General features: G+C 47.5%; 1 protein-coding gene across 1 annotated transcript in view; it reads left to right on the forward strand.

Annotated features, from left to right (window-relative positions):
• LOC146869329 (2',3'-cyclic-nucleotide 3'-phosphodiesterase-like) overlaps nt 1–27,737 on the forward strand; it is a 244,517-nt gene extending 216,780 nt beyond the window's left edge. Inside the window, exons 5-6 of the mRNA XM_085650141.1 lie at nt 1,482–1,618; nt 20,028–27,737. Coding sequence (XP_085506267.1) covers nt 1,482–1,618; nt 20,028–20,453 — 563 coding nt within the window. The 3' untranslated portion in view covers nt 20,454–27,737. The remainder of the gene's footprint in view (nt 1–1,481; nt 1,619–20,027) is intronic.
• The last annotated feature ends 155 nt before the right edge of the window (nt 27,738–27,892 follow it).

Genomic DNA, 27,892 nt, shown 5'->3' on the forward strand with positions numbered 1-27,892 from the left:
GAGGTGGTGGACGTGGTGGTGGTGGACGTGGTGGTGGTGGACGAGGACGAGCTCTGGTAATTTCTATGAGGTTGGCTCTATGGTATCTTTCCTCCATAAATGGAAGCAATTGTTGATTGTTATTTTGAAATCATAGCAGATAAAGTACTGCCACTACTCGAGTTATTCAAGCATTTTAGGCCCCGTAGCCGGTAGTAGGAAAGTGACATGCAAACATAATGCAATGCAGTAAAATGGAATGTGATGGGGCACTTTATAGAGAGAGCTGGGCACGAGGGAAAACTTATAATGTGAGGCTATTGTTAATTGTCATTACAAAGAACATTGTAAGTTCGAATTGCTGTCTCTGTGTTACATGCGACCTGCGACAATAAAGAGAGCGAGCGAAAGAGAGCGTGCAAGAGAAAGAGAGTGAGGGGGGAATGAAAAAAAAAAGTGTGGCCCGCTCTGTGTTTAATCACTGTGAATGACTAATGCTGGAACGCAAACAAGCAGCAGCTGTTTTAAAGCACACTCGTGCTTGTGCTGACCTCCGCCTTGTGGGAGCGAGCAGCGGCGGCACCAAAGCCATATGTTTTCAATTAGAACGCGTGACGCTGCTCGCTCCCGCAAGGTGGATGCCAGCACTAGCATGAGTGTGCTTGAAAAGGAGCAGACCATTTGCTAAAGGCCCTCCTAGGGCAGTGCATGCGCGCTGCCTAGGTGAGACCTAAAAATACATATATACGGTTAGAGCATTCCGAACCCGGTATGCCATATGGTTATCGCACCCCGTCAATATTTGTGACCAAAACGCACTATAAGCAAACCTCCAACAGTGCAACAGACATAACATCTTGCATACTCAAAAACAGTTCAAAGATTCCAACACCAGGCTAGTCTGTCTTTATTTGCTGGGCAAATGGCATGTTCTTATCCAAAGAAGCATGTAAGCAATTGGTAATAGACCCCAGGTAGACCTCTCTGCCGCCAAAAATCACACGCTCGCAGTTTATGGACAATGACGCTGCCATTGATCCGGAGATTAAATGATTATTCCATGGAGCAAAAACCATATAGGCAGGTTCTTCTAAGAGTAAATTGTGCATTCTGAGATGGAAGGTTCTTAGGATGGAACTGTATTAGCAGGAGAACGTTCGGCGTCTGTGCACTGAGGCACTTAAATTCGAGTCCCCATTAGAAAATGACCACATGCCTGACCTTGAATAATGGAGACAATCCGTTTCAATTCAGAACTCAGAGTTTGAGTGTGAGCATGTGTACGTGTTTGATGTATAATACCAGGGAGTTGATATGGATGGCGTTAATTGATGTTACAAGTAACTATTTTTGGTGCCAATGCAGTTTCAACCATTGCACTGCCTGTACAAACACCAAACCCCTTCCATTCTATAAGTTGTTCATCATTTATCTATAAATGGAACATGTTTTATAAAGTGGTTAATGCAGTCGTTTTTCTTTCTCTCTAATTGTGCTTTTAGTCATCCACAATGAAAACCACAGAGGCAAAGTAGATCTGATCAGTTATTTTGGACAGAAACCCAACATCTTGCATTGTACTACGAAATATTGCAATCATGGAACCGCGCCTGGATCCAAGGAGTATGCTCAAAATGATGTTTGTATTCTTTTAATTTTCTTTCTGACTACTGTAAATAACTGTATCTAGTACATTGGGTGATCACTAGCTACATGTTGATTTTTCTTTTGCTTTCTCTTTTGGGCAAAGGGTCAGCTGTTAATAAGTCATCATTGAACATTCGAGCTCTCTCACAGCTATCTCTTTAAAAGTGTTAACACCTACAGAGGGGGCATCAAAAGAAATATTTTGCTCCCGTAAGAGGCCAGCCATAACTAGTACATACAACATCCCGCCGTACCTATTCAGGGAGTCAGGCTATTTTACCTGTGTCATGTCCATAGGCGGATAGTTTACGTCAAATTTCATGTATATCAATGCTAAAGCTGAACAGGTTACTTACCATTAGTAACTTTTTTTTCTAGTGTGTGCTTTGTCATCCGGGTGGGAGTGGGTGGGGGTTATTTTAACATTACCTCCATGTCCCTCGTCCTCGACCCAGTCATCACTAATGAGGTATTCCACTTGACAGGAAACACTTTTAGGCTCCACCCACCCTCCTTCCAGGGGCTATAAGTACACAGCCAACAGAAAGCACTTCCTGTTTTGTTTCCTGTCAGTGGACCTGACGGGGGATACTTGGGTAGGTGCTGGGCACTTACCTGCTTTGTGTTGTCCTGTGGTTTCCTCCTTTGCTGGGCTCTGGGGGTGCTCATAGACCTTCGTGGGAGCTGCTTGAGTCTGGATGCTTGGCTTCCTGGACTCCTTCGGGTTCTTAGTTGCTGGTACTGCTGGGCGGCGCTGGTTTCCTGGAGTCCTGCTGTCGGGTGAGTCCTGTTATGCAGCGCGTCCTTTGCGCGGTGGCTGTGGTCCCGCCAGTCAGCCGCTGCAGCTTGCTAGGGGCTTTAGCTGCACTGTCAGGCTCTTCATGCCTTGGGCTGCCTGAGACAGTGTTCTGTTCCTTGGCAGTTCTGAGGAGCATCAGGGTTGGGATCTGGACGCTCCGTGTGCAGTGCGTCTTTTGGGAGCACTCGGGTTGGGCTCCGAGTGCTCCGTTCTGTATTCTTTTCGTGCCGCTCAGGCACAAACGTGGAGCGCCCGTGGTGAGGTCTGGATGCTCCTTGTGCGGCGCATCTGTTGGGAGCACTCGGGTTGGGATCCGAGTGCACCGTTCTGTTTTCTTTTAGTGCCGCTCAGGCACGTACATTGTGGAGCGGCCGGGGTGGGTCCGGACGCTCTGTGCACAGCACTTCGTTGTTGAGCACCCGGTTTGGGCTCCAGGTGCTCCGTTTTGATTTCCTCCCATGCCGCTCGGACGCGGACGTTGTGGAGCGCCCAGGTTGGGCTCCAGATGCTCCGCTACTCGTCTTCTGTGCGGGGCACCTGGGTAGATTGGCATCTTGTTCCCGGCGTTCTCATGGGTGCTGGACGCCAGAGCTGGGCTCTCCACGTGATTTTGGCCTTCGGCGGCCATGATAGGTGGAGTTTTGTGGCTTTGGTTGGCCACACCCCCTCCCACCTCGCTTCTAGGTTGTGCTCAGCTGTCTGGCATGCCGTTGATTTGGGGGGTGGTTTCCAGTTTGTTTTTTGTTTAAATGGAGGCAGGGGTCACATTCTGGTCTGTTCTGCCTCTGTTGGTTGTGTGCACTGGGTCCTGTCTTTGGTGTTCGTGATGGGGAAGCATTAGAAGTAGCGAAAACGTGTGTCTCCTGTTTCCTCTTCCTAGCATACAGTAGGGATTCTGCCCCTCCGGTGAAGCGGGCCAGGTTGGATGACGGCAGGTTGAAGCACCTGATTTTGGAGACTTTGTCAGATCTGAAGTCCTCCAAGAAGTCTGTTGGGGGTCGTTCTGGTGGGGGTGTTGCCCTCTATTCGGACATTTCTTCCTTGGATTCTTCTGATGACTCTTCCTTGGGGGCGGTGGATCTGAAAGGAAAATACATTTCCAAGGAGTTGTTGCCTGACCTTCTTTCTCATGCATGAGGGAACATAGGGTTTCCTGATGATGCTGTGGCCAGCACTTTCCATGATGCTTTTCTGCCGCAATTTCGGAAGCCTGTTACTACTACTTCTTCCTATCCATCCCTTTGTGATGGATGTCCTCTTAAAAGAATGGAAGGATCCTGATAACATCATGATGCCGCGCTTTATGTCCAAACTGTGTCCTTTGCAGGACATGGAGGAGTCGTTTCCTGAGTCGGTGCATGTGAATTCCATTGTTGCCAGTTTAGTGGGTCGTCCTTCTATGGCGGATGAAAATATCCTTCGTAATGGTGTGGATAAAAAGATTGACTCTGCGTTGAGAAAATCTTATGCAGGCTTTCACCTTGTTATCCGTTCTGGTGTCTATGGGGCTTATGTCGCTTCATCGATGCAGGAGGGGGACAGTTGTCCGGACCTGCTGGAATCCATGGAACGTCAGGCCGAATCCCTCTCTATACCCAACCTGGAAGGGTTGGTGGTGTGCCAAAAAGATCAAGATCTCCTTCAATGGAGTCTAATCATTCTAGTGCATCTGGAGGGACCTCTGTCTCTCATAGGACCATTTCCCCCAGAAGAGGGAGTCCTCGTATGAGAGAAAATGCAGACTGATCCAGTTTGAGGAAGCTAAGCTTAGGATCAAGAGAGACCAGTTAGCATTGGACAGGGAATCCCTGGAGCTCCAAAAAGCTTCACATAGATGGGGGCTAAAGCCCCATGGTGGCAGCAACAGTGCCCCTAGAGGTAGAGAGCATACTCATGACCATAGGAACCTGAACAAGACTGTCCCTCCCTACCAGAATGGGGATGACATCCACAAATGGATACCTGCACTGGAAAGGCCTGTAAAGTACAGAGGGTCCCTCAGGAGCAGTTGGCAGCAATCCGGTGGTTCTCCTTTGCAGAAAAGGGTAGAGACAAGCTCCTCACTGTTAGAGAAGAGGATGCTGACAATTACAAAGTCTTGAAGAGTGCTCTGATTGATGGGTTTGGCCTAACCACTGAACAGTACACATTGAAGTTCAGAGACACCCAAAAGACTCGGACTCAAGACTGGGATGACTTTGTAGATTGTGCTACTAAGGTTCTGGAAGGTTGGATACATGGCAGCAAGGTACATGGCTTTTTAGGATTGTACAATTTGATTATGAGGGAGCAGATCCTTAATAATTGTCAAAACAGCTTTTACAACAGTACCTGATGGACTCTGATCTGATCTGTCCCCAAAAATTGAGAAACAAGGCAGACAAATGGGTCAGAACCAGGGTAAAGCCAAAGAATCAGGGTGGTGACCAGAAGAAAGATTCTACCAAGTCCCAAGAGAAAGGTGGGGATAAATCTAAAGACAAGTCCTCTACAGGGCCCCAAAAGTCCTCTTCTGGGGGTGGGTCCCAAACTCCTTCCTCTCCGGAAAAGAAACCATATTGCCATGTTTGTAAAAAGCCTGGCCACTGGAAAACTGATCCCAGTTGCCCCAGGATTTGCAATAAAGACAATATTCCTCCAACTAATACTACCACTCCTCCTGGTACTACTAGTAGTAATCCCCCAGGTGGAAGTATTGCACCCAAAAGGTTAGGTGCTTTTGCACTTCATTGTTCAGACAGACCATAAGCCCCTCTTATGGCTATAACAGATACCGGGTGAAAACCCCAAACTTTTGAGGTGGTCCATTTCCCTACAGGGGATTGACTATGCAGTGGAACATAGACCTGGGAGTAACCATGCCAATGCAGATGGACTCTCCAAATATTTCCACTTAGAACAGGAAGACTCAACTGGTCAAGGTTAGTTTAATGTCCTTACGTTGGGGGGGGGGGGTTGTGTAGGAGAGTAGTATCTGCTTCATATAGTTGTGAGAAGTTGGCCTTGCATATGATGTTCACTAGTTATAGTGGGCTCCTTGCACCAGTCCAAACAACCCTTATTGATGATAGGTTTAAAGACAACCTTTATTGAAAGCTATCCTAGTGGTAGCTATGGAGAGCAGCCTTCAAGCTAAGTCTTGGAGGAGTGTAAAGCAGCTTGGTTTACCAGATTATAACCTCTTGAATAACTAAATGAAAGGAGAACCACACAAGGTATATATATAAAATAAATGTATTTATTTCTAAACACTCTCTACTAACCTCTTTATGAAGTTAGAGAGCAAGGCACACAATAATACAGTTCTAAAACGACAGTAATTAGCACAATATACAATGGGCCATAGGGGCGGACCAAACCATATATTAAGAAAGTGGTATAAGAACCACGACTTGACTAGAGACCGTGCCTAGAGCACGTAGAATCGCTGGGACCCCAAGGAACCACCCAAGGTAGTGACACAGGAGACCCACGGGGGATGCGTGCAAGTGTGAGAACACAGGCGCGAGCCCTGTACTATTCTATGGGAAAGTCACGGTTGGAATTTTTGAAGCTAAGGACACTTAGGAGAGGACTTTGAGCAAACCCCTTTAGACTTAGGGGGTTCTAGGGCCAGCACCCACGGGAGCACTGGAGTACTCGAGTTACCTCACCCAGGGAAGCTGGGTGCATAGGTGTCAAATGGTGTCGGGAATCGTCGTTGATTTCAATGGCGATCTGCTGCAAAGTGTTGCTGCCGGGAAGGAGAGAAGTGTCTGGTGTGATCAAAGCCTGGATCGAAGATCAGAAGAACCTGAAAGCAGAGGGGACAGAGTCTGGGTCACTTGCCAGTGACCAGAGGCACGATAGACGAATGCCCACCGATGTAGGGTGTTTCAGGTGCGAAGAGGTGAAGCTTGACTCTGCAGCCACGAGGACCAGGAGGCGTTGAGGATGATCAGTAGCTGGATTAGAGCTGTCTCACGAAGGATGTCGAGTGCTGCGGAGTAGGTGCCCGGATTGGACCCAACAAGCCTTGACAACAGCAACCCACGCAGGAAGAGAAAAGATGCATCTGATAGAGACTACTAGCCGCAGATTCCTTAATGTAATAATATCCCCAGGCGTTAGACTGGACCCGGAAAATTTTCTTGCCCCAGCATCTCTGCGCGCCGGGGGGCGGCACCACACGACTCCGCCCTGACATCTTGCGCGGGCGTGACATCAGCAAGGTCACATAAGCCCCACCCCGGCACATTGACATCAGTTTCCTTCTTTTCCAAGTGCCACGCGGATCCAGATCGTGTCCCTGGCCTGTTTTCAGGCCTTTTCACACTTTACGTTTCCTTTTGGGAACAATGTACGAATGCCTTCGGGCTTCAAGATGTGCTTGTCTTGCGCGTGCCAGATGTCGGCGACGGACCCTCACCCCATTTGTATGTGGTGTTTGGGTGAGCACCATAACTCTGTGGACTGCGAGGCTTGTCAGCAGATGAAGCCGGATGAAACTTCTCTCGGCCCGCATGTCTAGGTTGGCGTCGTCACCGCGTCCGTCCCCCATGGAAGGGTTCAAGAACTACAGCTTTCGTCTCCAACATCGTCCCTCTCCAAGGCCGCAAGGGCATCACTCGCCAGTTTGTAAGTGTCGCAGGTTGTCCCGGAGGCCCGGTCCCCGACCTGTGGGGGGCGCGGGTTCTCCGCGGGTCTTGCGGCCTCGTGCGTCGCCACCCTACCCACCGTTTCCCAGCGTGGGGGCAACCAGAGTCCAAATGGAGGCCTATGCTGCGTCCCTGCAGGCCTCCTTGGCTCCTCCTCCTCTTCCTGGGACATCCGCGGATCCCTTGCCATGTGCTGGGCCTTCTGCGGAGTCGCCGGCGTCTCCGGCCCCGGTGCCGACAGGTTCGACTTCAGGTCTTGGAGATGTGGTGTCGTCGGGGTGCGGCCCTACGGGGTTTCCCTCTTCAGACCACGGCACCTCTGCCTCTCCGCAAACCCCCGTGGGGGTCCCTGTGGTGTCGTGGGAGGTTGCCGGGACTTGTAGCTCGTCCTCGAGTCCCCCTCCGTCCTCCGGGCAGGCGGAGGCCTTGTCCGAGGCCGAGCTGACGCTGCTCAGGCGCTGGCGGCTGCTGGCCCATGGCGGCTCCACTAGGGCTGGCTAGGGGCCGAGGCGCGTCCCCATGTCCCCCTCGTCTCTCCAGGCAGGCGGCTGCCTCATCGGAGGTCGAGTCGGCACCTTTTCGGTGCTGTTCTTTAGCCGCCCCGGCTCCGACCCGCCCCCCCCCCCGCTGCGCAGGTGGTGGTGGAGGTCATCTCGGCGTCCCCTTCGGTGCCGGTCGACGTCGCCCTGGCGCCAGTGGCGGACTCCACGGCGCCGTGCTGGCGTCGGGTTGTCTATTAATCTTCGGAGACCCCCTCTTCTGCAGATTTTCGGTAACTTTTTGTCTCTTCTTCCCCGCGTCGTGGCTTTTTCCCCGGCGTCTTCCAAGGCGGGCTTTTCGCCGTCCTCGTGCCCACAGTCTTCCCCAGAGGCGCCTCAGGTTCCCCACTCATCTCTTAACCTTCCCCCATTCCTAGCTTGGCCTTTTCTTCCTCTGATTGGGCTGGGGGATGGCCGGCTTAGCTTACAGCTGTCGCCCATGGAGGAAATGCTCACCCCACCGCGTTGCCCTACGAAGGCGAGTGCTGCCTTCACCCGGGCTGTCTCCACGGATCATTTGCTTGAGGTTCTCCATCAGGGCTCTGGTGGACGGGAGCTGCTTCTTCCCTTCGAAGCTTCGCTCCATAATTCTCTCTTGGGGGCCTGGGGGTGACCTGACACGGGGGACCCGGTGCCCTAGCCGCTCCTGCACCACCACCGTCCTGCTCCGCATGATCCTGTCTGCCTTTCCTTCCATCCTTCTACCAGGGGCCCTCTTCTGCAGAAATCCTTTCCCTCCTTGCCATCGGTGTTGTCTCCTCCGTCACGGGAGGCCCGGTGGTTAGATTCATGGGGGTGTAACATCTTTTCTACCTCCAGTGCTGCCTTGCGGGCACTCAACACGCTTTGTGTGTTGGCCAGAGCAACTTCCAGCTTGTGGGATTCCGCGGAGTCCTTTCTGTCATGAGCTTCTCAGGAAGGTGCCTGCGCTGATCTGCGGCACCATGTGTTGGATGATCGGGAGCTGGCCGCGTTTATTCTTCGCTCGGCTCTAGATGTCTCTGAGGCTCTTGGTCGCACTAGGGCTTCTTCGGTAGCCCTCCGTCACCATGCTTGGCTGAGGGATAGTGTTTTTCCTGAGAATGTTAGGGAGCGTCTAGTTGACCTCCCTTTCGATGGCGCTCTTTTGTTTCATGCCCCTGCGGATTCTGCCATTCAGCGGTTCCTTGCAGGGCTTTGTCGTCGTCCTCCTCCTCCTCCTCCCCCTCAGTAAACCTGGATGTCGGTCCTCTGCTGTGTTCTGGGAGGTGTTCTCCCATTGTTTTCTGGGATCTAGTGTACGGTAGCCCCGGTTGTGTGGTTGGTGTGCCTTCAGGGTCCTTCGGTGCTGTTGGCTGCTGATTCTGCCCCCTTTTTAGGTCTCGCTAAGTCAGCGCGCATGCGCTGCTCGGAGAGACATTTTCTATCTGAGTTTTCAAAGTGCTGCTGGCTGGCCTAGCACTTGCGGGCACGTGAGCATGCACGCACGCAGCCGCCAGCTTTCAGCCCCGCACCGCACACCACTCGCCAGCCTACTTTTGCCATCGAGCGTGCGCACCACTCGCGCGGCGCGCGCACCATTCGCGCGGCGCGCGCGCTTGTTCTACTTGTTTTACTTGTTATTACGTCCTGGGTCCAAATTGTTCCTTAAATGCTCAGTTGGCCTCCTGGTCCCCACCGCTACTGGGTGCCTACGCCTACGTTCTGCCTTTTGATCACATCGCAATGATAATTAGTGGGTTAATATCCGACGTGTGGGGTGACTGCGCCCTTCTGCTTTTTTTCCATTCACTGTATTTCATCCCGGACAGCTCTTATTGACATTTCCCATGGTATTTGTTTCTGCTTTACAAGTGTGCGTTACTACTGGTAGGAGAGCATCTCTCCGGATTTGGGGGATACAGATGAGTTTATCATTCATTCATATGCTGGTGGTTGCAGTGTCATCCAGTTGCCACAATAGGTCAGAAAAGCCATGAGCTATGTTCAGTATCTACCACCGTTTGTATATGAAATGTGCGACTAATTATTTAACAAGCATTGGCATAGCCAACAGGTCTCGCTTTTGGGACCTTCTAAGTGTTTTGCCATGCAACAGTTTTTGTTGTACCAAGGATATTGTGCTGCATAACTAAATACTTATAAGGTACCAAAAGCGAGACCTATTGGCTATGCCAATGCTTGTTTGACTTGTGGTTTTGGCTGCTGGTAAGCCCGTTTAGGTCCTGGGATTGGGCCTTTTGTGTCTTCTTTATTGGCTGCATGGCAAGCCGTCTGCAGTTCTACCCGCAGGCCTTTGTTTGTCCTCTGCTGCGGAATTTTTTGCTAAGAGGTGTTCCAATGTTTTCTTTGGACATAGCATACCCTATGTGGGGTACTTGTAGCTATTACATAGCTCTTTCATGTGCTGGGAAGGTGTGGTCACCCTTTTTGGATTCCTTGCTCTCCTTGGTATCACGGTATATCGCAGGTGCGGTCTCTTTGACAATTGTCTTGGGCCTGCTTGCATTGCGCCCAGGTCTGTCCTTCTCCATGTTCGCTATGTCGCTAGACCAGTCTGGCCTGCTGTCTGCGGCATGGTGTTGTGGCGATTCTGCCCTTCTGTCCGGCGTGTCGGCCTGGTCCTCTGTCTGGTATTCCAGAGGGACTGGCTTTCCTTGGCTTTCTGTGTGGTCTGGTTGACGGCCTGGGCCCGTCCTCCGTGTCTCTCTCTTTCTCTTCTGCCTGGTCCCACTTCTTTCGTAGGTCAGTGTGTGTTTCTGGACTGGCCCCTCCTTTCGGGTGTGTCCTGGCCCTCCCTGGCCTCTGCCTTTGGCTTGCGCCTGGCTTGTTCTGGTGCACTGCTCCATGGAGTTGCCGGCTGCTAGCTGCGCATGCCTACGCATGCCTGATTGTTCTGGTCCACCGTCGTGGCCTTTGGTGTGTTCCCTTGTGCCCCTGCCTCTGGCTAGGGCTTTGTGCACCTGTGCCTTTCTTCTTGTGCCTGCGCTATTGGCGGTGGGGCTGTTCCTGCCTTGTCTGCTGCCTGCGACCGAGGTGTGTTTGGCTGTTTCCTATCACTGTGTGTGCTTCTTACGGCGGGCCCTGCCTCCGGTTCTACCTCTTCTCTCTGGGTTTCGAGGTGGTTCTTTTGTTCCTTCAGGCTCATCGGGCGCTGTCTGCCCCTGTGGGGTGTTGGGCGGTTCTCCCTTAGTTGGGCTTGGGATCTCCTGTCCTTCCCTTCTTGTTCCTGTGACATGTCCCCTGTTGGGGCCCTGTGTCTCTCCTGCTGGGGAGGCTCTCATGCAGGCCCTCTTCCCTTCTGGGTTCCGCTAGGGTATCTAGTCTACGTTAAGGAACTGCAGCTAGTAGTCTCTATCAGATGTACAAGTTACTTACCTCCGGTAACGATGTATCTGGTAGATACGATTCTAGCCGCAGATTCTTTCACGACCCACCCTTCCTCCCCGTTCTGCGAGGGCCCTCAGCTTGGTTTTCTGCACTCGCCTCCCTCTGGGTGGCTTGTCTTCTGTGGGTGTCCTCTTTGCTTTCTTCCAGTCAGGCTGTCCGGTTCTGCTTGATTGTTCCATTCCCCTTTTTTCTTTTGATACAGGGATGGTTGGTTTCTGCATGCCTTTGCTTCCCTCCAGCTGGTTTCTCTCCAGTGTAGGGGCCTCCTTTTCCTCTTTTTTCCCTCTGTTTGTTTGGAGTTTCTGATCCCCTTGCGGTCTTCTGCGTTAGGGATTCTTTGCCTGTCCTTTGGCCTCCTGCTCTTTTCAGGGGATATGGCCCTCCTTGACAGTGTAGTCTGGGGGTGGATTGCTGTTGCTCCACTGTGTGGTTTGTGGTTGCAGTCTCTTTCTCTTTCTCTCCTTTCGCATACTTGTGCCTTCAGGATGGCTATCTCCTTGGCTTGCTTGGTTGTTCTTCGGAGTGGTGCTCTGCTCTTTCCCTGCTATGACTTCGCTACTATGGCCTTCTGGTACTTTAGTGCTAACTGGTGCTATCGCCTTGACTTGCGCAGTTTTTCCTCAAAGTGGTGCTCTGCTCTGTCCCTGCTATAGCCTTCTGGTACCTTGATGCCAACTGGTGCTGTTCCTCACCCTTTGTTTCTCTCTGTTTTGTTTCTCTGATTTTTTTCGCACACTGTTCCCATGCTCTCCTCAGTTTTGTTGTGATGGCTCCGCGTTGTGGCACGGAAAAGTTCTGACGTCAGTGCATTGGGGTGGGGCTTATGTGACCTCGCTGATGTCATCCCCGCGGAAGACGTTGGGGCGGAGTCGCGTGGTGCCACCCCCTGGTGCGCAGAGATGCTGGGGCAAGAACATTTTCTGGGTCCAGTCTCACGCCTGGGGATAATTCTATGTTAAGGAATCTGCGGCTAGAATCGTCTACAAGATACATCGTTATTCGGAGGTAAGTAACTTGTACTTCAGTGCGGACCAGCAAGGTCCTGGGGACTCCCCAAGCGATGGCGAGTCAGGGCACGTCTGGAGCAACCAGGTAAGCCCAATTAGAAGTAAAGTTGCCTTCACAGAGACCCACCAGTCGACGGACTACGGATTGCGTAGGGACCGTGAGAGAAAACACAAAGGGCCAGCTCACGGAACACTCGTGGAGTGTAGGCGGCCAATCTTCGGTGCAAATGCTGCTCGGGGGTCAGGGCCATAAGTAACCCAAAGCTCTGCTGCAGGAGCCGCTGGAAAGCTGATGCTTCTGCAAATGGTCGCGGTGTCCAGGGGTTCGGGTTGCACGGTCGCCACGAGAGATACAGATCTCAGACTTGCTGCGGGTGCTGATCGACCTCTAAGACCACGGAAACCCACCTCCTGTGTTGCAAAATTCTTCGGAGTCCGGCGGGAGCTTCGGAGATGCAAACCGGACAGATGCGTCTTTGGTGCCTGCCTTGCAGGGGAGTAACTCCTTTACTCCAAGGGAGATTCTTCAGTCATTTAGTTCAAGGTAGATCGTCGAAGATTCAGGATTCAGTATCAGAGTTTCGTCCAGGTGTAATCTAAAGTCCTGTAGCCAGGGGTTCCTTCTTTATACCCAAGGAAGGGTTTGGACATACTCTGGGGACCCACCTATGGGAGAGTCAGGAAAGAGGGATGGCTACACCCATTTCCTTTGTCCAGTTTCGCACCAGAGCAGGGGCTGGTAGCCCCTACAACCGGTTTGAACTGGAAAATGCACAGGGACACCCAATGTGCCCCCAGTGCTGAACTTCAAAGCACTCTTGGAGTGCACCTACCCAGCCACAATACACTAAAGCCTGTCTGGGAGGTGGTGACACCTCCCTGTGACAGGAAAGTTATTGTCCAGGCCTCCCCTGCCGGAGTTTCGTCCAGCAGCATGAGGGCAGACTTGTGTCTGGGGTATGATTCCAAGGTGTTTGACACCAAACACAACATGTTTCCGTTTCTAGGTTCTGTGTCTAGTCAAGTCGTGGTTCTTATACCACTTTCTTAATATATGGATTGGTCCGCCCCTAGTTCCCATTGTATATTGTGCAATTTACTGTCGTTTTAGAACTGTATTATTGTGTGCCTGGCTCTCTAACTTCATAAAGAGGTTAGTAGAGAGTGTTTAGAAATAAATACATATATTTTATATATATACCTTGTGTGGTTCTCCTTTCATTTAGTTCTTCAAGAGGTTAAAATCTGGTAAACCAAGCTGCTTTACACTCCTTCAAGACTTAGCCTGAAGGCTGCGCTCCATAGCTACCACTAGGATAGCATTCAATAACGGTTGTCTTTAAACCTATCATCAATAAGGGTTGATTGGACTGGTGAAAGGTGCCCACTATAACTAGTGGACAGCGGATGTATGACGTTACAACGCATGCTTTTACACCGCATGCCGTTACAACGCATTTTTTACACCGCAAGATCTGTTACAACTCAAGCCTTTACAACGCATGCTTTTACAACGACGTACACTAGATGGAGTGCTGACATTAGAAATGTATAATTTACTATTCTAACTCCAGTCCACGTTGCAGTAGGGAAGGTGTTTGGATAGTAAAACTACACTATTTCTAATGTTAGCACGCCATCTAGTGCATTTCGTTGTAATGGCATGCGTTGTAATGGCATGCGTTGTAACAGATTTCGCGTTGTTACAGTTTCGTTGTAATGGTAGTGCGGTGTAAAAGTTGCGTTGTAAACGTTGTATACCGTGGACAGCATATGCCAGGCCAACTTCTCACACCTGTGTCTCTCCCCCAGGATTTTCCGGATGCTCTGTCGGAGGTTCGGGACTCCCAAGCTGGACTTGTTTGCCTCCAGGACCAATGCGCAGCTTTCCCTCTTTTGTTCCCGGATTCCGGAGTTGGGTGCTTGGGGGGTGGAGGCGTTGTCTCTCTGGTGGCCTCCTTGGTTGCTGTATGCCCCCTCCTCCCCCCACCTTTCCTCTTGATTCCGGCCTTCTTGCTAAAGGTCCAGAGGGTGGGTGCCCGGGTGGTGGCTGTCTTGCCTCACTGGCCTCGGAGGTCCTGGTTCCCGTTGTTGTTGAGTCTGGCGGTGGGTCCTCCTTGGATTCTACCCCGCTACCCGTCTCTACTGAGGTCGCCCTCTTCCCTCCCTCCTGGTCCCTCTCAACCTGCTGGTCTGGAGGTTGAACCGATGTCTCTTGGGGTCCGGGGTTTGCCTGACAACCTCATCACTGTGATGCAGGCCTCCCGTAGGAAGTCTACTTTGTCCTCCTACTCTAAACATTGGGCTTCCTTCTCCTCCTGGTGTTCTGGGCTTGGTCTGTCTCCTATCCCTGGTCCTATCGCTTCTATCCTTCAGTTTTTTCTGGATGGGTTTCAGAAGAACTATACCTTGTCTACTCTGAACGGGCAGTGGGCTGCTGTTCGGGCTTTCCGGGATCCGGCTTCGCTCCTGTCTTTGGATGGGTTGTTGGTTCCGGAGTTTCTCTCTGTCCTCTCCTTCTGCTCGTTCTCCAGTTCCTCCTTGGGATCTTTCTTTGGTCCTGGGTGCTCTGCAGTCCTCTCCCTTTGAGCTGTTGGAATCCGTTGACCTCAAGTTCCTCTCTTTTAAGGTGGCTTTTTTGGTTGCTGTTACTTCTGCTCAGCGGTTGGGTGAGCTCACTGCCTTGCGTTGTTCTCCTCCCTTTTTGCGTTTCTTGGATGATGCGGTGGTCCTTTCTTTGGATCCTGGGTTTGTTCCGTAGATTCATTCTCGTTTTCATTACTCTCAGGAGTTGATTCTTCCTTCTTTCTGTCCTTCTCCTTCCTCGCCTGCTGAGTTGTTGCTTCACTCTCTGGATGTAAAGCGTGCATTGTCTGTTTATGTTGACCGCTCTGCGGGGTTTCGTTCTTCAGACTCTCTCTATGTGACCTTTGGTCTGGCTGGTCGGGGTAAGGCTGCCTCCCGTCTTACTCTGAGTCGCTGGATCAAGGCTGTCATTTCTCTGGCGTATCAGGGCTCTGGTTTGCCTTGCCCCTCTGGGGTTCAGGCCCGTTCCACTAGGGGTGTTTCTGCTTCCTGGGCTGCTTTTCATGTGCTTTCCCTTGTCCCTTGATGAGATCTGTCGGGCTGGGACTTGGGCGTCTGATTCTACTTTTGTGAAGCATTATCTCCTGAATGATGCTCTGTCTGACTGGACCAATTTTGGTTGTGGTGTGTTGCGTGCTGTGGGGGTTATTCCCCCCTCCCCCCGATTCTGTGTGTTTATTAAAGATTTTCACTTGCTGCACTCCACTTTTGTGTTCGGTCTCTGTTCTCTGTGTGGTGTTCCAAAGGCCTGCTTGTGGGGTAGCTTTGGTATGCCTCATTAGTGATGACTGGGTCTAGGACGAGGGACGTAGAGGTAATGCTTTGATTACTTACCGGTAATCCCCATTACTCTTAGTCCTACTTGTCCTCGACCCAGTCATATTTACCACCCACCCTCCCTGTTCAGGCCTTTGTTGCTTGGTATGTCAGGAAGTGCTTTTCGTTGGCTATGTACTTATAGCCCCTGGCAGGAGGGTGGGTGGAGCCAAAAAGTGTTTCCTGTCAAGTGGAATTCCTCATTAGTGATGACTGGGTCGAGGACGAGTAGGACTAAGAGTAATGGGGATTACCGCTAAGTAATCATAGCAACACCCCATGATTACTATCCTGTATGCAGAAATCTTTAGATGTTTCAGACTGCGCTGGTGAAGACTCCGGAAGTGACCAGCTCAAATCCAGCAGCACTGCCCATGTATATTCTTCTGAATGCCTGTGTCTTACAGATTACATACAAGTGATTTGTTAGTCTAACGGATACTTACTCCCAGCCAGTTCCTAGTCTTAAAAAGCCACTAAATTAGTGTACAGGCTCCTGAATCTTTTGGCGAAGGTGGCCTTTGTCCATGTTAGGGTCAAAGTAACATTGGTAAAGATATAATCTCTCTTCTTGTGTGCGTATCCTTAAACTGTTTTTTAGTGTAGATAAATATTGTCCTTCTTTCTATTTGAGATCTTTTGAGAACAAGAAATATGCACAGATAAAAATAAAATCAATGTAAATTTAGTAATGCGTTACTGTTAACACCATTTTTATTTGTCCTTTGCAAAAACAGAAAATGTTCTTAAGTGTGTGGTGAGACATAAAGGAAAATGGATAAGAGCTGTAACTTCACTACAGCAAAGGGACTTTGCTGCCCCAGAATGTGACACAGTTGTCCTTCAGCCTATGTTTTTATTACTTTACTTTTTCGCAAAACTTACTATTCAAAGCATTTTTTACATGTTAATATATACTAAGCTCATTCTTTGCCTTTAAATGAATACACAGCATTTACTCGGTGCACTTAAAATTTTGAATTATGTATGAAATATTTTTAGATGTGACATATTTGTCCTTCGCAGTAAGTGCTGGGAAGTCATGCTGGACCAAAGAGCCATTTCTCACCATTGTAGCAGTGACACTTGGTAGCCAAGTGCGTGGCTGCTAGTAGCCATGGCAAGGATACCATCAGCAGGTCACTTGCACATCTTTCCCCTGTTCTCAGATAACTTGTCCTGCTTGGATCCAATCATAAAGGTCCAGGAAGGGAGCGCCTCATCCCCCAAAGACGAGGGACCCCTGGAGTCCAAGCTCTCACTTGCATTGGAGACCATGTTGTTGTGTCTGATTGAATTGAATCTGACTAGCCCACCTCTTTCGTGGTCGCAGACCATCGTTGCATTGTGTGTCTGCCTTCTCTTTCTGCTGATCTATCGTAGGGGGCGACTGTGCTACTTCTCTGTGCCCCACATGCATGAGGGTATCCTGCCCTGGCACTTCTGGTTCATGCGGACTCTGCACTAGAAGAGACTCCAGTTAATTCAACACTGGCTCACGTAGAGCGCCAATATCTCCGTCAGTCTCAGTAGATGTTGATAGAACCCCTTTTTTGAGCCTCCGTCTCATAGTCTGTAGTCAATAATAACAGAGCCACCATGTCCCTAGTAGAGCCTGTTGGCTCCTCCTTCTAGAAGCCATGCAGTCTGCCCTTTGACTTGAAAGGGGCGTTTGCTGTTGCTCAAACAACTTCCTGTACACTTTGGTGTTGTGGGGTGGCCATTGCAGTAATGAGAGAGAAGTATAGGTCAGGATATATGGAGATATATATCTACATTGCTAATGTGTTCAACTTGAAGGCAAACCGTTTCGGCAGACACCTGCAATTACTTCTCAAGCTGGAAATCTACCAGAAATTCCCTTACCCCGTCTTTGAGACCCATAGTCACTTGGACAGATAGAAGCATGCAGCACTCTTGAATTGAAAACTCAATGGTTTTCCCTTCTAAATGGGAAAGAGTCTCCGGTTATTGAGGGATTGTAATCTGATTGGTTGGTTGGAGAGCTTTCTATATTCCTACCGCCTCCAGCTCAACTTCTGTGGTCACAACAATTCTTTAAAAGATCAATACGTGCCCTAGATGTTTAGTCATCCTGGTGGTTCTGTCGGTAGGCCTGGCCGGTCTGGTTTTCAGATACCTTGCACTTCCTTATAGAACAGCTGCCCATCGCCCTCTGTGGTACAATCTTAGCCCTTCCTACTATCAGAAGTCAGCTCACCTAGCTGTTTAGTATGTGCAGGCCATTGCTACAAGTGCATGGAAGTTTTGTCCACGGCAAGGATTCAGGACAAGAGCAAAGGACTGAAAGACTGTTGCTACATGTGTGAGTTACACACCTCTGACTGAGTCAAGGTGGGAGTTTGAAGAGCGGCGGATGTAGGCTCTCCTGCGTGGAGCTTTCCCACCACTTAAATCCCTAACGGCATCCATGGGGCCTATCCACTGTCATCTGACTCTCGGCAGTATGGAGGATTGTAGTAGAAACCGTGGCAGCCTTATGCTCCACCTGGCACTAATACTGATGCCCACCATTCGGATGGCACCTGGCACTAGGAATGTCAACCTGAAGCTAGGATCCCCCACAGGTCTCCCTCTGCACACCAGAGAGACAAGGGCGCACAGGGTAGGGCGGTGTGATTCCTCTGACCCCCGCCCTCCCCAATAGGAATTCTGCATACCTGGCATCATGGGTATGTTCCAAGTGGGCCTGTGTAAGCATTAGTGTGACAGACAATTTAAGCGTAGTTTGGAGCAGAATACATTTCTGGACGGTCCAACCCTCCCCTCACTTTTTAACTTCCCCCTCCAGCCTGCTCTAACCCACCGGCGCATGCATGACTTTCTGCGAGACTGCACAGCTGTTTCGGATCCCTGATGAGTAAGGAATGATGTTGCGGTCCGGAACAAAGTGAGGATCGCTGTCGGACACAGAACGCGCCATAGTACAAATGTACTCTGAAATGCAACTGTACTTTGTAACTTTAAACATACTGAAACTTAGATCTTTGACAATTTCATCACTTGGGTGTCTAGTTCGCCCTATATTTAACGACAAATCAGTATAACAGAAAGCTTTCCCTTGGCCCATAGTTGTTGTCAGAATTCGACATGCCCTAGGAGATATCGCGCTTCAATGTCGCTGGCTGCTCAGTGCTATAAATACAGATAATGTTTGTGGGCTATCTCAGATTCTTTTTTTTCCCCACACCTAAATGCTTCCCGGCCTGAAAATGTACTAGAAGCCATCCGCGTTAAGCATGCTTTTTGTTCATGGTTTTTGAAATCCCCAGGTAACTACATTCATATGATCAATTTACTTCTCAATAGGAGGTGTTGACGCAACCACAGCTGCACCAAGAGACCATCTTCGGTCACAAGCAGTGGATGGTTGATGGTTGTTTAAAGTGACAGACTTACAACTGACTGGTTGTCTTAAGATTGAAATGATTCAATTTGTGAGAACCTCAGGGCAAGAACTTGTCGGTGCAGAACACTCTTATCTTAGATTTCATACATGGGGCGCGCCAATACCTAGGATTGGGAGTGGTGGAGTCCCGACATGGACTTTGGTGCTCCCCGACTGGAGCTGTCACTTTGGTGAACTCAATTAAGTTAGTAGCAAGTGATAGTCATTTTTGTAAGAATGCCAGACATGGGTTGTAGTTTCTAAGCTTTATAGATAGAGTTATAGGCAGGTTACAGGATATGTGCCATTAAGTTAGCATATGCCCCAATCTGTGGTGCATTTGAGGTGAAAGGAGATTACCTTCTACAAACTTGGACGACCAATGATGTTCTTCCCCTCAAGCATTTGCGATCGAGTAGGCGCAATTGTAGAACAGATTCCCCGGATGACAAATGGTAAAATAGTGATAACCTCAAATAGCCTTTAGCGATTGAGTCGTTTTGAAATTTATGCCGGAGAACTTTACACTTCTTCTGTGGTGATTTACCAAGCTCTACCACGCTGTTTCCCTTTGTTCGATACGTTGACGGAATAGAGTTTTGATCCATGTTGGTGCTTCTGCAACATTTTTGGAGAAGTGTCGTACACAGCAGCACCCATTTGGCAGTTGGTTCGTATTTCTTGCATTTATTGCTTCCAGTCTAAATGTTAACGTTGGTCTTAATATATAGTTTAGCTACTAGTCATAATCTGATGAATGTATAGCATATGCCATATTGGAATTGAAAGCCGTACATCTGTAACATGGGCTTTATATATGTGCATGCACACTCACAGCATCTTTGAACTGAAAGAGCCATGCTTTGCTATTCTCCTCTTAAAGGAAGGGCGCTTAGGGTTTTCAGGCTGCTCCTTTGATTGACCCATTGCAATCAGAAATAACCAGCTCCCCATGTTGTTGAAAGGCTACAAATAATTTACAAACTTTGTGAAATCTTTCTTGTTCCCCAGCAAACTTTAAATATTTAGTTTAAGTAAATATTGTTACAGGTAAGTAGCTATCATTTTAGTCCTATTTCAAAAAGCAGACTTTCAAAAACTCAAAATAATGGTTATGGTGGCCTGTTCTATTTTCAGAGCTAAAAACCAGGTCCAACCATATCTAAGTAAATACTGATATAACATTGATTTTGGGTCTAATGCTTATGTAAATGTCATTTGTTTTTGTGTGTTCCACAGGCTGTTAAGAAAGGATATGGAAAAGCCTTCACCTTAAGTATCTCGGCTCTCTTCGTCACACCAGAAGTGGTCGGTGCTCGCGTGGACCTCGATGACCAGCAGCTGCTCATGTGGCCAGCGGATGCTGAGAAAGAGGTCCTGCCGACAGAAAAACTACCCAAGGGGAGCCGGGCTCACATGACCCTGGGCTGTGCGAAGGACGCGAAAGATGTCCAGACCGGGATTGAGCTGCTGAAGATTGTCCAGCTGCAAGTTAAAGGAGAGAAAGGCAAAGAGATGGGGGAGCTTTGTGGGGGAGAGCTGCGATACTTCAACAATGACATGTGGGTGCTCGCCATGCCCAGGAAGGTTGAAGTAAAGGCCATATTTACTGGCTTTTATGGCAAGAGCACTGATTCTGCCTTGCTCCCTTGCACCATCGCCTGAAGCTTTTAAAAAATGCAGACCTGCCCTGTGCTGCAACAACAGCTATAGGGTCACGTTTCCTACCAGCATTCAACGTCATTCAGCGATCGCATTATTCCCATCCAAGCAAGAATTCAATTTCCTGCGTCATTCAACTCCAGATCCTCCTCTTCCTTCAGAATAACATCCGTCACATGGTATACCGCCATGTGCCCCTACTAGGCTCATCCTATGTCTAGGATGCTAAATTTGTAGTAATTACCAAGTTCCTGCAAGGTGTAGAGGGCTGCATACATAGTTTGGTTTGATATGCTGAAGACCTTGGCAACATTGTCACCTAGTTTGTTAGCTATTCATTTCCCTTTTCCTTAGTAGTGTGGATTGGAATTTCGCACTGTTCAGAAGTCGGGGTCTTTTGCGGATGTGCCTGTTGTATAACGTGATTGTGGCTTTTGAAGGAAGGCATTTGTTTTGTACTTTGCCATTATAGCCGCCCAGTGGCATTTCTGTGCACCAAGAATTCTATTAAAATGCTTTAAAATAATTTCTTACGTAGGAGAAAAAAGACCGCAATGGTAGAGTGCTTAAATTTCGCCTTCCTCTTTCTATTCTGGAATAGTTTTAAGCAAAGCAACCCCAGAAAGAATTGCCGTAAGGTGGTATGCAAACATTAATTTAAAAGGTATTATCGCCTTCTACCATTAAAGGGTTCTGGTGAAATTGTACCCCGAAATGCTGGTATCGGGACTAAAATACAACTGTTGACAGTTATTGCATGCACAGCACATATCTAGATTCACATTCTTTGAGATCTGAAATTGTCAGGAATCATGTAGTTCCCATAAGTTATAAACTGTATTTCACATTATTCCAATAAATTGCAAGTTTTTGCGCAGTAGCGTATCACAAGGCTTTGGTTCAAACCATGGAGAGTCCAACATTTACCTGTTCGGTGACAATACGTTGAAATACGTAAAAATGTTTAACTACTGTGTGGGTCTGCCTTACTCTCACTGGACTCCCAAAACCCATTTAAGAATCAGACTTCCGTTCAGCGTTCCGGAACTTCCAGTGGATCCAGAGAGTTCTCGCTTCATGGGCTCAGGCAGCCGCTTCTCTACAACCATCATAATCCAAGTCATTATTCAAAGTTGTTTCTTGCAGCTCACACGTCCAGTTCAATAGGGCTTTCTGCTGAGCCGAGATATTCCTACAGGTGTCTACCCAGAAGGCTCAGGCCTCATTACGAGTTTGTCAGACTAGGGCGGGGGTATTTGCCACCTGTGGTAAATACCATTAGCCCAGGGTGCGGTATTTACCACTTTTGAGATATACCTCCTACTCCTAGTTTTTAAAATGGTGCTTGTCACGTGGAATCGGTTTTAACACACCAAAGTCAGGGTGTTTTGCCTTTTTCCCCACTAGACGCTGGCGGGTTTGTTCTGCCTGGAGTTTATCAGGGAGAAGCTGCTGGTAGTGTGTGATACTTCTCATACAACTTCTCTCAGATTCCTGTGAAAATAGGAGTTTGTACAGGGATCGGAGTTTAGCTCTGAACGTGTAATAAGGAATTTACAACTATGTAGAAGAAAGTGGGATTTACTTTCTGTCCCTCTTGTCGTTACTAAAGAGGATGTGGGCTCATCCTTTCCTACTCTGACGGAATTCTGATCCACATGTATGAGGGCAACTATCAGTGAGATATTATTGAGAGCGCACCAAGAAGTTTAAATAAAAGAAGAAACTCTGTAATCTGATGCGGAAAAGCAGTTTCAGGGATCGTGTCTTCGGATGTGTATCGGCTTGTTTAACATTTGTTTCAAAAAGGGCATCTGATTCCTTCTTGGCTGTGCCTGGGTCTGCTGCACACAGTATCCCTTTTGTTGGAGGGATCATCTGGGGCAGGAGTTCACACTTCAGTGCTCATGATTGCTTCAGTCATTATTCCAAAAGGGTGATGAGTTGATACATCCTTGACAATGAGCAATGCGGAGGCTCATTTCTGAGACCTCCATTTTGTTTCTCAATTCTGTTTCGTATGATTTGATATCAAGCACATAAACCATTGAACCTTTGGAATAAGACGTTTCTCACCGAGAACAGACATTTACCCGTATGGGTGTCTTTTATCCAGTGACATGTGATCACCGAAACGAGTCCGCGTTTACGAAGTCATGAGGAGGGTTTGATTTCTAATCACTCTTATATATTCCGGAACACAGAGATCCTTGCGGATGTCTACACAATGGAGAGCTAATGTTAAAGATCTGTACCATTTTCCAGCCATATCTTAGATAGACAAAGACTACATAACATCAACGCTTCCACAAGCTAAGCCTGATGTTGACTTCTTGGCTTCCTAAAATTGTGATGCCTTTAGTTCGTTTTATGGTCCTGAATCATTAAGTATGTTAGAAATTGAATTCTGGTGACTTAAGGAACCTTCTGTTAACTAGCGTTTGCTGGTTGCTGCTTATTAAAATGACTGACAAGAATTATATGATATATTCAACACTTGCATCCCCTATGAAAGCTTTTCTGGTTAGCCCACTACAAGTGGTGTTCCTGCCTGCAAAATTGTCTCATTTTTACTTCTTGTCTTTTGATGGAATTCGTTTTTCTATTCCTCCCTGACTAGTGTAACTATGCCTCTTTCATGAAAAATTCAATATCCATAATTGCTACTTTAATTAAAATTATTTATTTTCTAAAAAGTGAACAATATCCCACTACGCACTTGCCCATGAGAATGGTTGCTTCTAATATGCATCATTTTCACCCGTTTATACTATACCAGGTTTCATATTTGCTTTTATCCTTATGTCACCTAAGTTGGCCCCCCATTTTCACAATTCCGAATTGATTTAAGGCTAAAACCTACTTAAGCGTGTCCACGAGGCAACCTCATCAAAGCCTTCTGCCGAACCCACTGGGTCAAAAACCAGCAGGTCGGATTGGCTGCTTTCATTTTAAGTTGTGAGCCTATTTTCCAGTTTTTAGCACAGAAGTGATCAGAAAAGTTGCATGGGTCTGACGTCGATGGTTCCTCATTGGCTGTCAAAGGGCTGCCTGTAACAGCATTGAAGTTTGGGTAGTTCTAGGTTAGGTGGATGTTCTCCTTAAATGCTGTGCATGTAAATCCAAGAAAAAATCCGGAATGCGACGCATGTCTTAGTCTCAACAAGGTAAGTTAGTGTCTACACGACCAACAATGGTGATCAAATAACTTTACCCATCGGTGCTTTATGGTAAGTGTTAAATGCTGCTGGGGGTAAAAAAAAGGGGTTGAAGCCCTGTACCTCATGGGTCATGATGTGGAATTAGTTTGTTGCCAGAAAGTGAATTTGTGAAAAAACTGGACCTGTGAAGTCCGTCCGTTCGTGTAGACGCGGAGAGAAAGTTATTTGATCACCATTGTTGGTCGTGTAGACACTAACTTACCTTGTTGAGACTAAGACATGCGTCGCATTCCGGATTTTTTCTTGGATTTACATGCACAACGTTTATTTTTGTTTCAGGGAATACCCCCTGATGAAGGGCAGGTCCCGAAATGCATTGGGGCTCAGTTATACTCTGTGAAGCATAAACAGAATATATACAAAACTTCCAAATGTGCGGAGACGCTTGTTGGAATGATGTCCAGAACATTACCCTGGAATGGGTTCGAATACATTGAATATTTACGAAGGATTATGAAATGAAATAAACACCAACTTGAACCTCAAGAATTTGAATGAATTATTTGCACAAAAGCGAAATTTTCGCTTTATGAGAGTCTACAGGTTTGACCCTTCCCAGAGGAAAGGTCAACTTTATATTTGTCTATCAATATCTTCGCCTAAAGGACAGGAGGCGACATCCTGCAGACCCATACACTACAATTTACACTATTGAATCAGAAGAATAGGTGTAAACAAAGAAATAAAAGGAGTGCGACGGATTTCTCGTCTACTGTCTCTTTCAATGCTGCCGCCTTCATTTTAGTTGTAGATGGAACCCTCTGTGGATGTCTTACTCAGTTTACTGTCATTATGATCGTATTTCTCATAGAATCACTATTGGAGACCTATGAGATTACGTAAACAGAGCAAGAATACAGTATATCAGTTAGGGGGGTTGCCTTTATATGGGAGATATATGGGCGGTGCCATCCAGCACTATCGTAGAGGTGCGTCTTCGCATATTGTTCATTCCAGCCTAGTTTCCTCCTTCTGCTAGAAGAATGCTGGTACACGTGCATGATATGTGTTGGTGCTCCAGAAGAAGGTCCCCATCTGGAACTATCTAGAACTGAACATGGGAGATAGCCGTCTCTGGCACAGTGAGCACCATTTTCACATCAAAGGTGAAAGCAATAGGTGTTGCCAAAGTGCAAAAGGTTTTAGTCTTCACACCCTAAATCTACATTTGTTGGGCCGTTGGTGGAAAATAGAATATAGGAAAAACGTAAATATTTGAACAAAAGATCTGATGATCTTGGTTATGTCAAAGTATGTGTAAGTGGGGAGAGATTTATTGAGGGGTGGGGCGAACAACTAATGAAAGTATACAGCGATATCTTGAATACACACCTTTTAAAAAGTTTATGGTTAGGAAACTTGAAACAATGACAAGATGTAATTAAGTCTCCATCTTGCTAGTCTCCATAGCTTTTTTTCTTTTCAAGCCTACCTAGAGAAGGTGACCCCAGCGCAGCATTTTATTAAAGCAGCAACTCTGTATATATAAAGGAACGGAATCTATCTGGGTTTGTGTTTTTAAAATACCATTTAGTTTAATTAATTTAATTTTAACTTTACAATGATTAAGTGTGAGCTTTTCTTCAGAAAGACTGCTAGATGTGAAGGGAGACCACTGAGAGAAGTGGGTCATCACCAGGCGGGGGCAGGGAGACGACTGTTAGAAAGAGGCCGTGTGGTTAGGAGGAAGGTAGTGAGGGATGGTGGTGGAAAGCGTTTCCTAACAGTCGGGGGATGGTGAGTGAATTTATTAACGTTATTAGAGGTGCCTTCTGAAGCTGTGGGCTTCCAAGAAAGCAGGGACGTCCTGGTGATGAAGTGGGGTGCAGTCCCATAGTTTGGGGACCAGAGAAGGATGCTTAAGTTCTGCCCGTCTTCTGGTTCTCTCTCGCTTGCTTTTCTGGTGGTTGTGCCTGCCACGGTCATGACTCCTGGGGCTGCTGGCTCCAACAGGGATTCTCGGCTAGGGAGTTTGAGTATTGCAGCATCCTTGTCTATTAGGATTTGGAAAAGCACCCAATGAAGATCCATTAGGGCGGGGATATTGGGGTCACAGTTGTGCAGACCTATGGTTATATAGGCAACATCATTGAACATCCATCCAGTAGGTGCAAAGATGTGTTACCTGAAGCAGGTAGATGACTCCAAGCAAGTGCAAAAAAATTAAAAAAGCAGGACCTGAAGGGGAAGGGTTTGATTTTGTGAAGGCAGAGTTGTTTGAGCCGTTCTCCTTTGATTTGTGCACAAAGTTGGCATTACCATTCAAAGGAGACATGCAGCCCTCCCTTCAGCGTCTTGAGACCTTTACGGGTGAGTAGTCGCGCTTTACAAGAAACCTGATTGATGAAGGTTAAAATGTCATTAAACAGTCAAAACTATGTTTCCATTCATTTAATTGCTAGCCCCTTTGGTGGGATGGCTAGTACTCAGGCTACCATCCATTCTGGTAGCCGCTCACAAAATGGAGGACAGTGTTCGTAAGAATGCTATTCATCACGGTGTGCTCATCACATGTATGTCCGAAACTCTACATCGGATTGCACCATACTATTGATTCAGGTGCTCGCTAAACACAGAGTAGCATGTTGTTTGCAGATACAATTCACCAGATGTATAGGGTGAAACGGGAAGTTCTAAGCAGGGTCAGTGTGTATCAGGTGGGAAAAGCCAATGAGGGCAGGTTGTAGCCTCCAGCTGCCTTTGAAGGTTTAAACACCTTCTATTGACTGACTCAGCTGAAGCTGAAAGAATTACTGAATAAAAACTGGAGTTGGGTTACTTCGCAAAAGATCGCGTGAAGTGGAACGATTCAAGCTGAAATAATTATAAAGTATACTTCCTTAGAGCGGAAATCCTGCTCTTGACAAGAAAAAAAAGAGTGCCAACAGTAAACCGCAAGAGACCGCATTTTGAGACTATTTTCATAATTGTTTCTTTAATGTGTTTTTAAAACACTTCAGCCAATTTTACAATTTGCATGAAACGCATTGTCACAGGGCATTGCCCCAGTAAAATCAGGCTAGTTTTGGTAATAGTTATTGTGTGCATATAAAATACACCCACGTTCATTCCTGTTCCCAGCTTCCTGTGTCATTTATTTTGACCCTCGATAATGGGAATAACTGAGAGCAGAGGATCCTGTCTCCACACTAAACTTGGGTGTGTCATCTTTTATGTACCCTAAGATTCTCTATTCCAGTGGATGTAAATCGGCACCAGGATCATTTTTCTACAATTATAATGGGTTTCTTAAACAGTAAAGAAAATATGTACGAGTTTGCTTTGTGAGATAAAACTCCCAGCACATGTAGCCCTGGCAAGTTGTTGAGGCCACAACCTCAGCGCCACGTCACTAGACCTGGCTTCCTGTAATCGACATTTTCGCCTTTTCCCGGTCCTTCTGTTGTTCACTGAATGGAGAGCTCTCAATGAACTTTGACCTTTAAAGCGACCAACCATGAAGACGTTGACACCTCCTGAACTGACAGCACCAGTTTTACTTTGAAAACATGACTACATTATATTTTACTAGTCATAGATGTACATAACCTGTTTCTTGGACATGGTTATTTTTATTCAAGATTCCACCGCGAAATATAGGAAGAATGTTACAATGGATATCATAGCAGCATAAATGAATGCCCACATGTTTGACTATATTATGGAAGAACTGTATTTGCCTGAGGCTCGCGGTGGCAGAAAGAAGTGGTGGCTATTTTATTCTAGAATACCAGCTCGTTTGTAATTAATGTAGCCTGCTTGCCTAAACCACTGTGCATTTATTATTATATGTATTGACACTTGCATAGCGCTTACTAACCATGCCAAGGTGGCGAAGCGCTGTTACTTCTATCTGACTGACTGTGCAGTTTCAACATTAATTACTATCAAAACAGAAAGCCCCAAGTGAGTTTCTGTTCTTGTATCTGGGACGAGGTACGTTTTTACCCGCTAAGTTACTTGCATTGTATTAACAAGCAGCTAAACGCTTAGTCAGTTGTATCTGGTTACAGGCACTCTATAAACTGTAAGTCTTGTGTCAATAAACTCTAAAAATCACTAAGAAGATATGATTGTTTCTTGTCCTCCATTACTGTGAAGTGCATGTGTTCCGGAGAAAGGGCGGGAGGTGTTCTGAGGAGTGACAGCTTGCGCTTAATAAATGCCAACTTACATTACATTTTTATTTTTGCAGAATTTTATATAGCGCGAACTTGACCC

This window comes from Triturus cristatus, chromosome 1_1 (genome assembly GCF_964204655.1).
Source record: "Triturus cristatus chromosome 1_1, aTriCri1.1, whole genome shotgun sequence".
Classification (NCBI taxonomy): domain Eukaryota; kingdom Metazoa; phylum Chordata; class Amphibia; order Caudata; family Salamandridae; genus Triturus; species Triturus cristatus.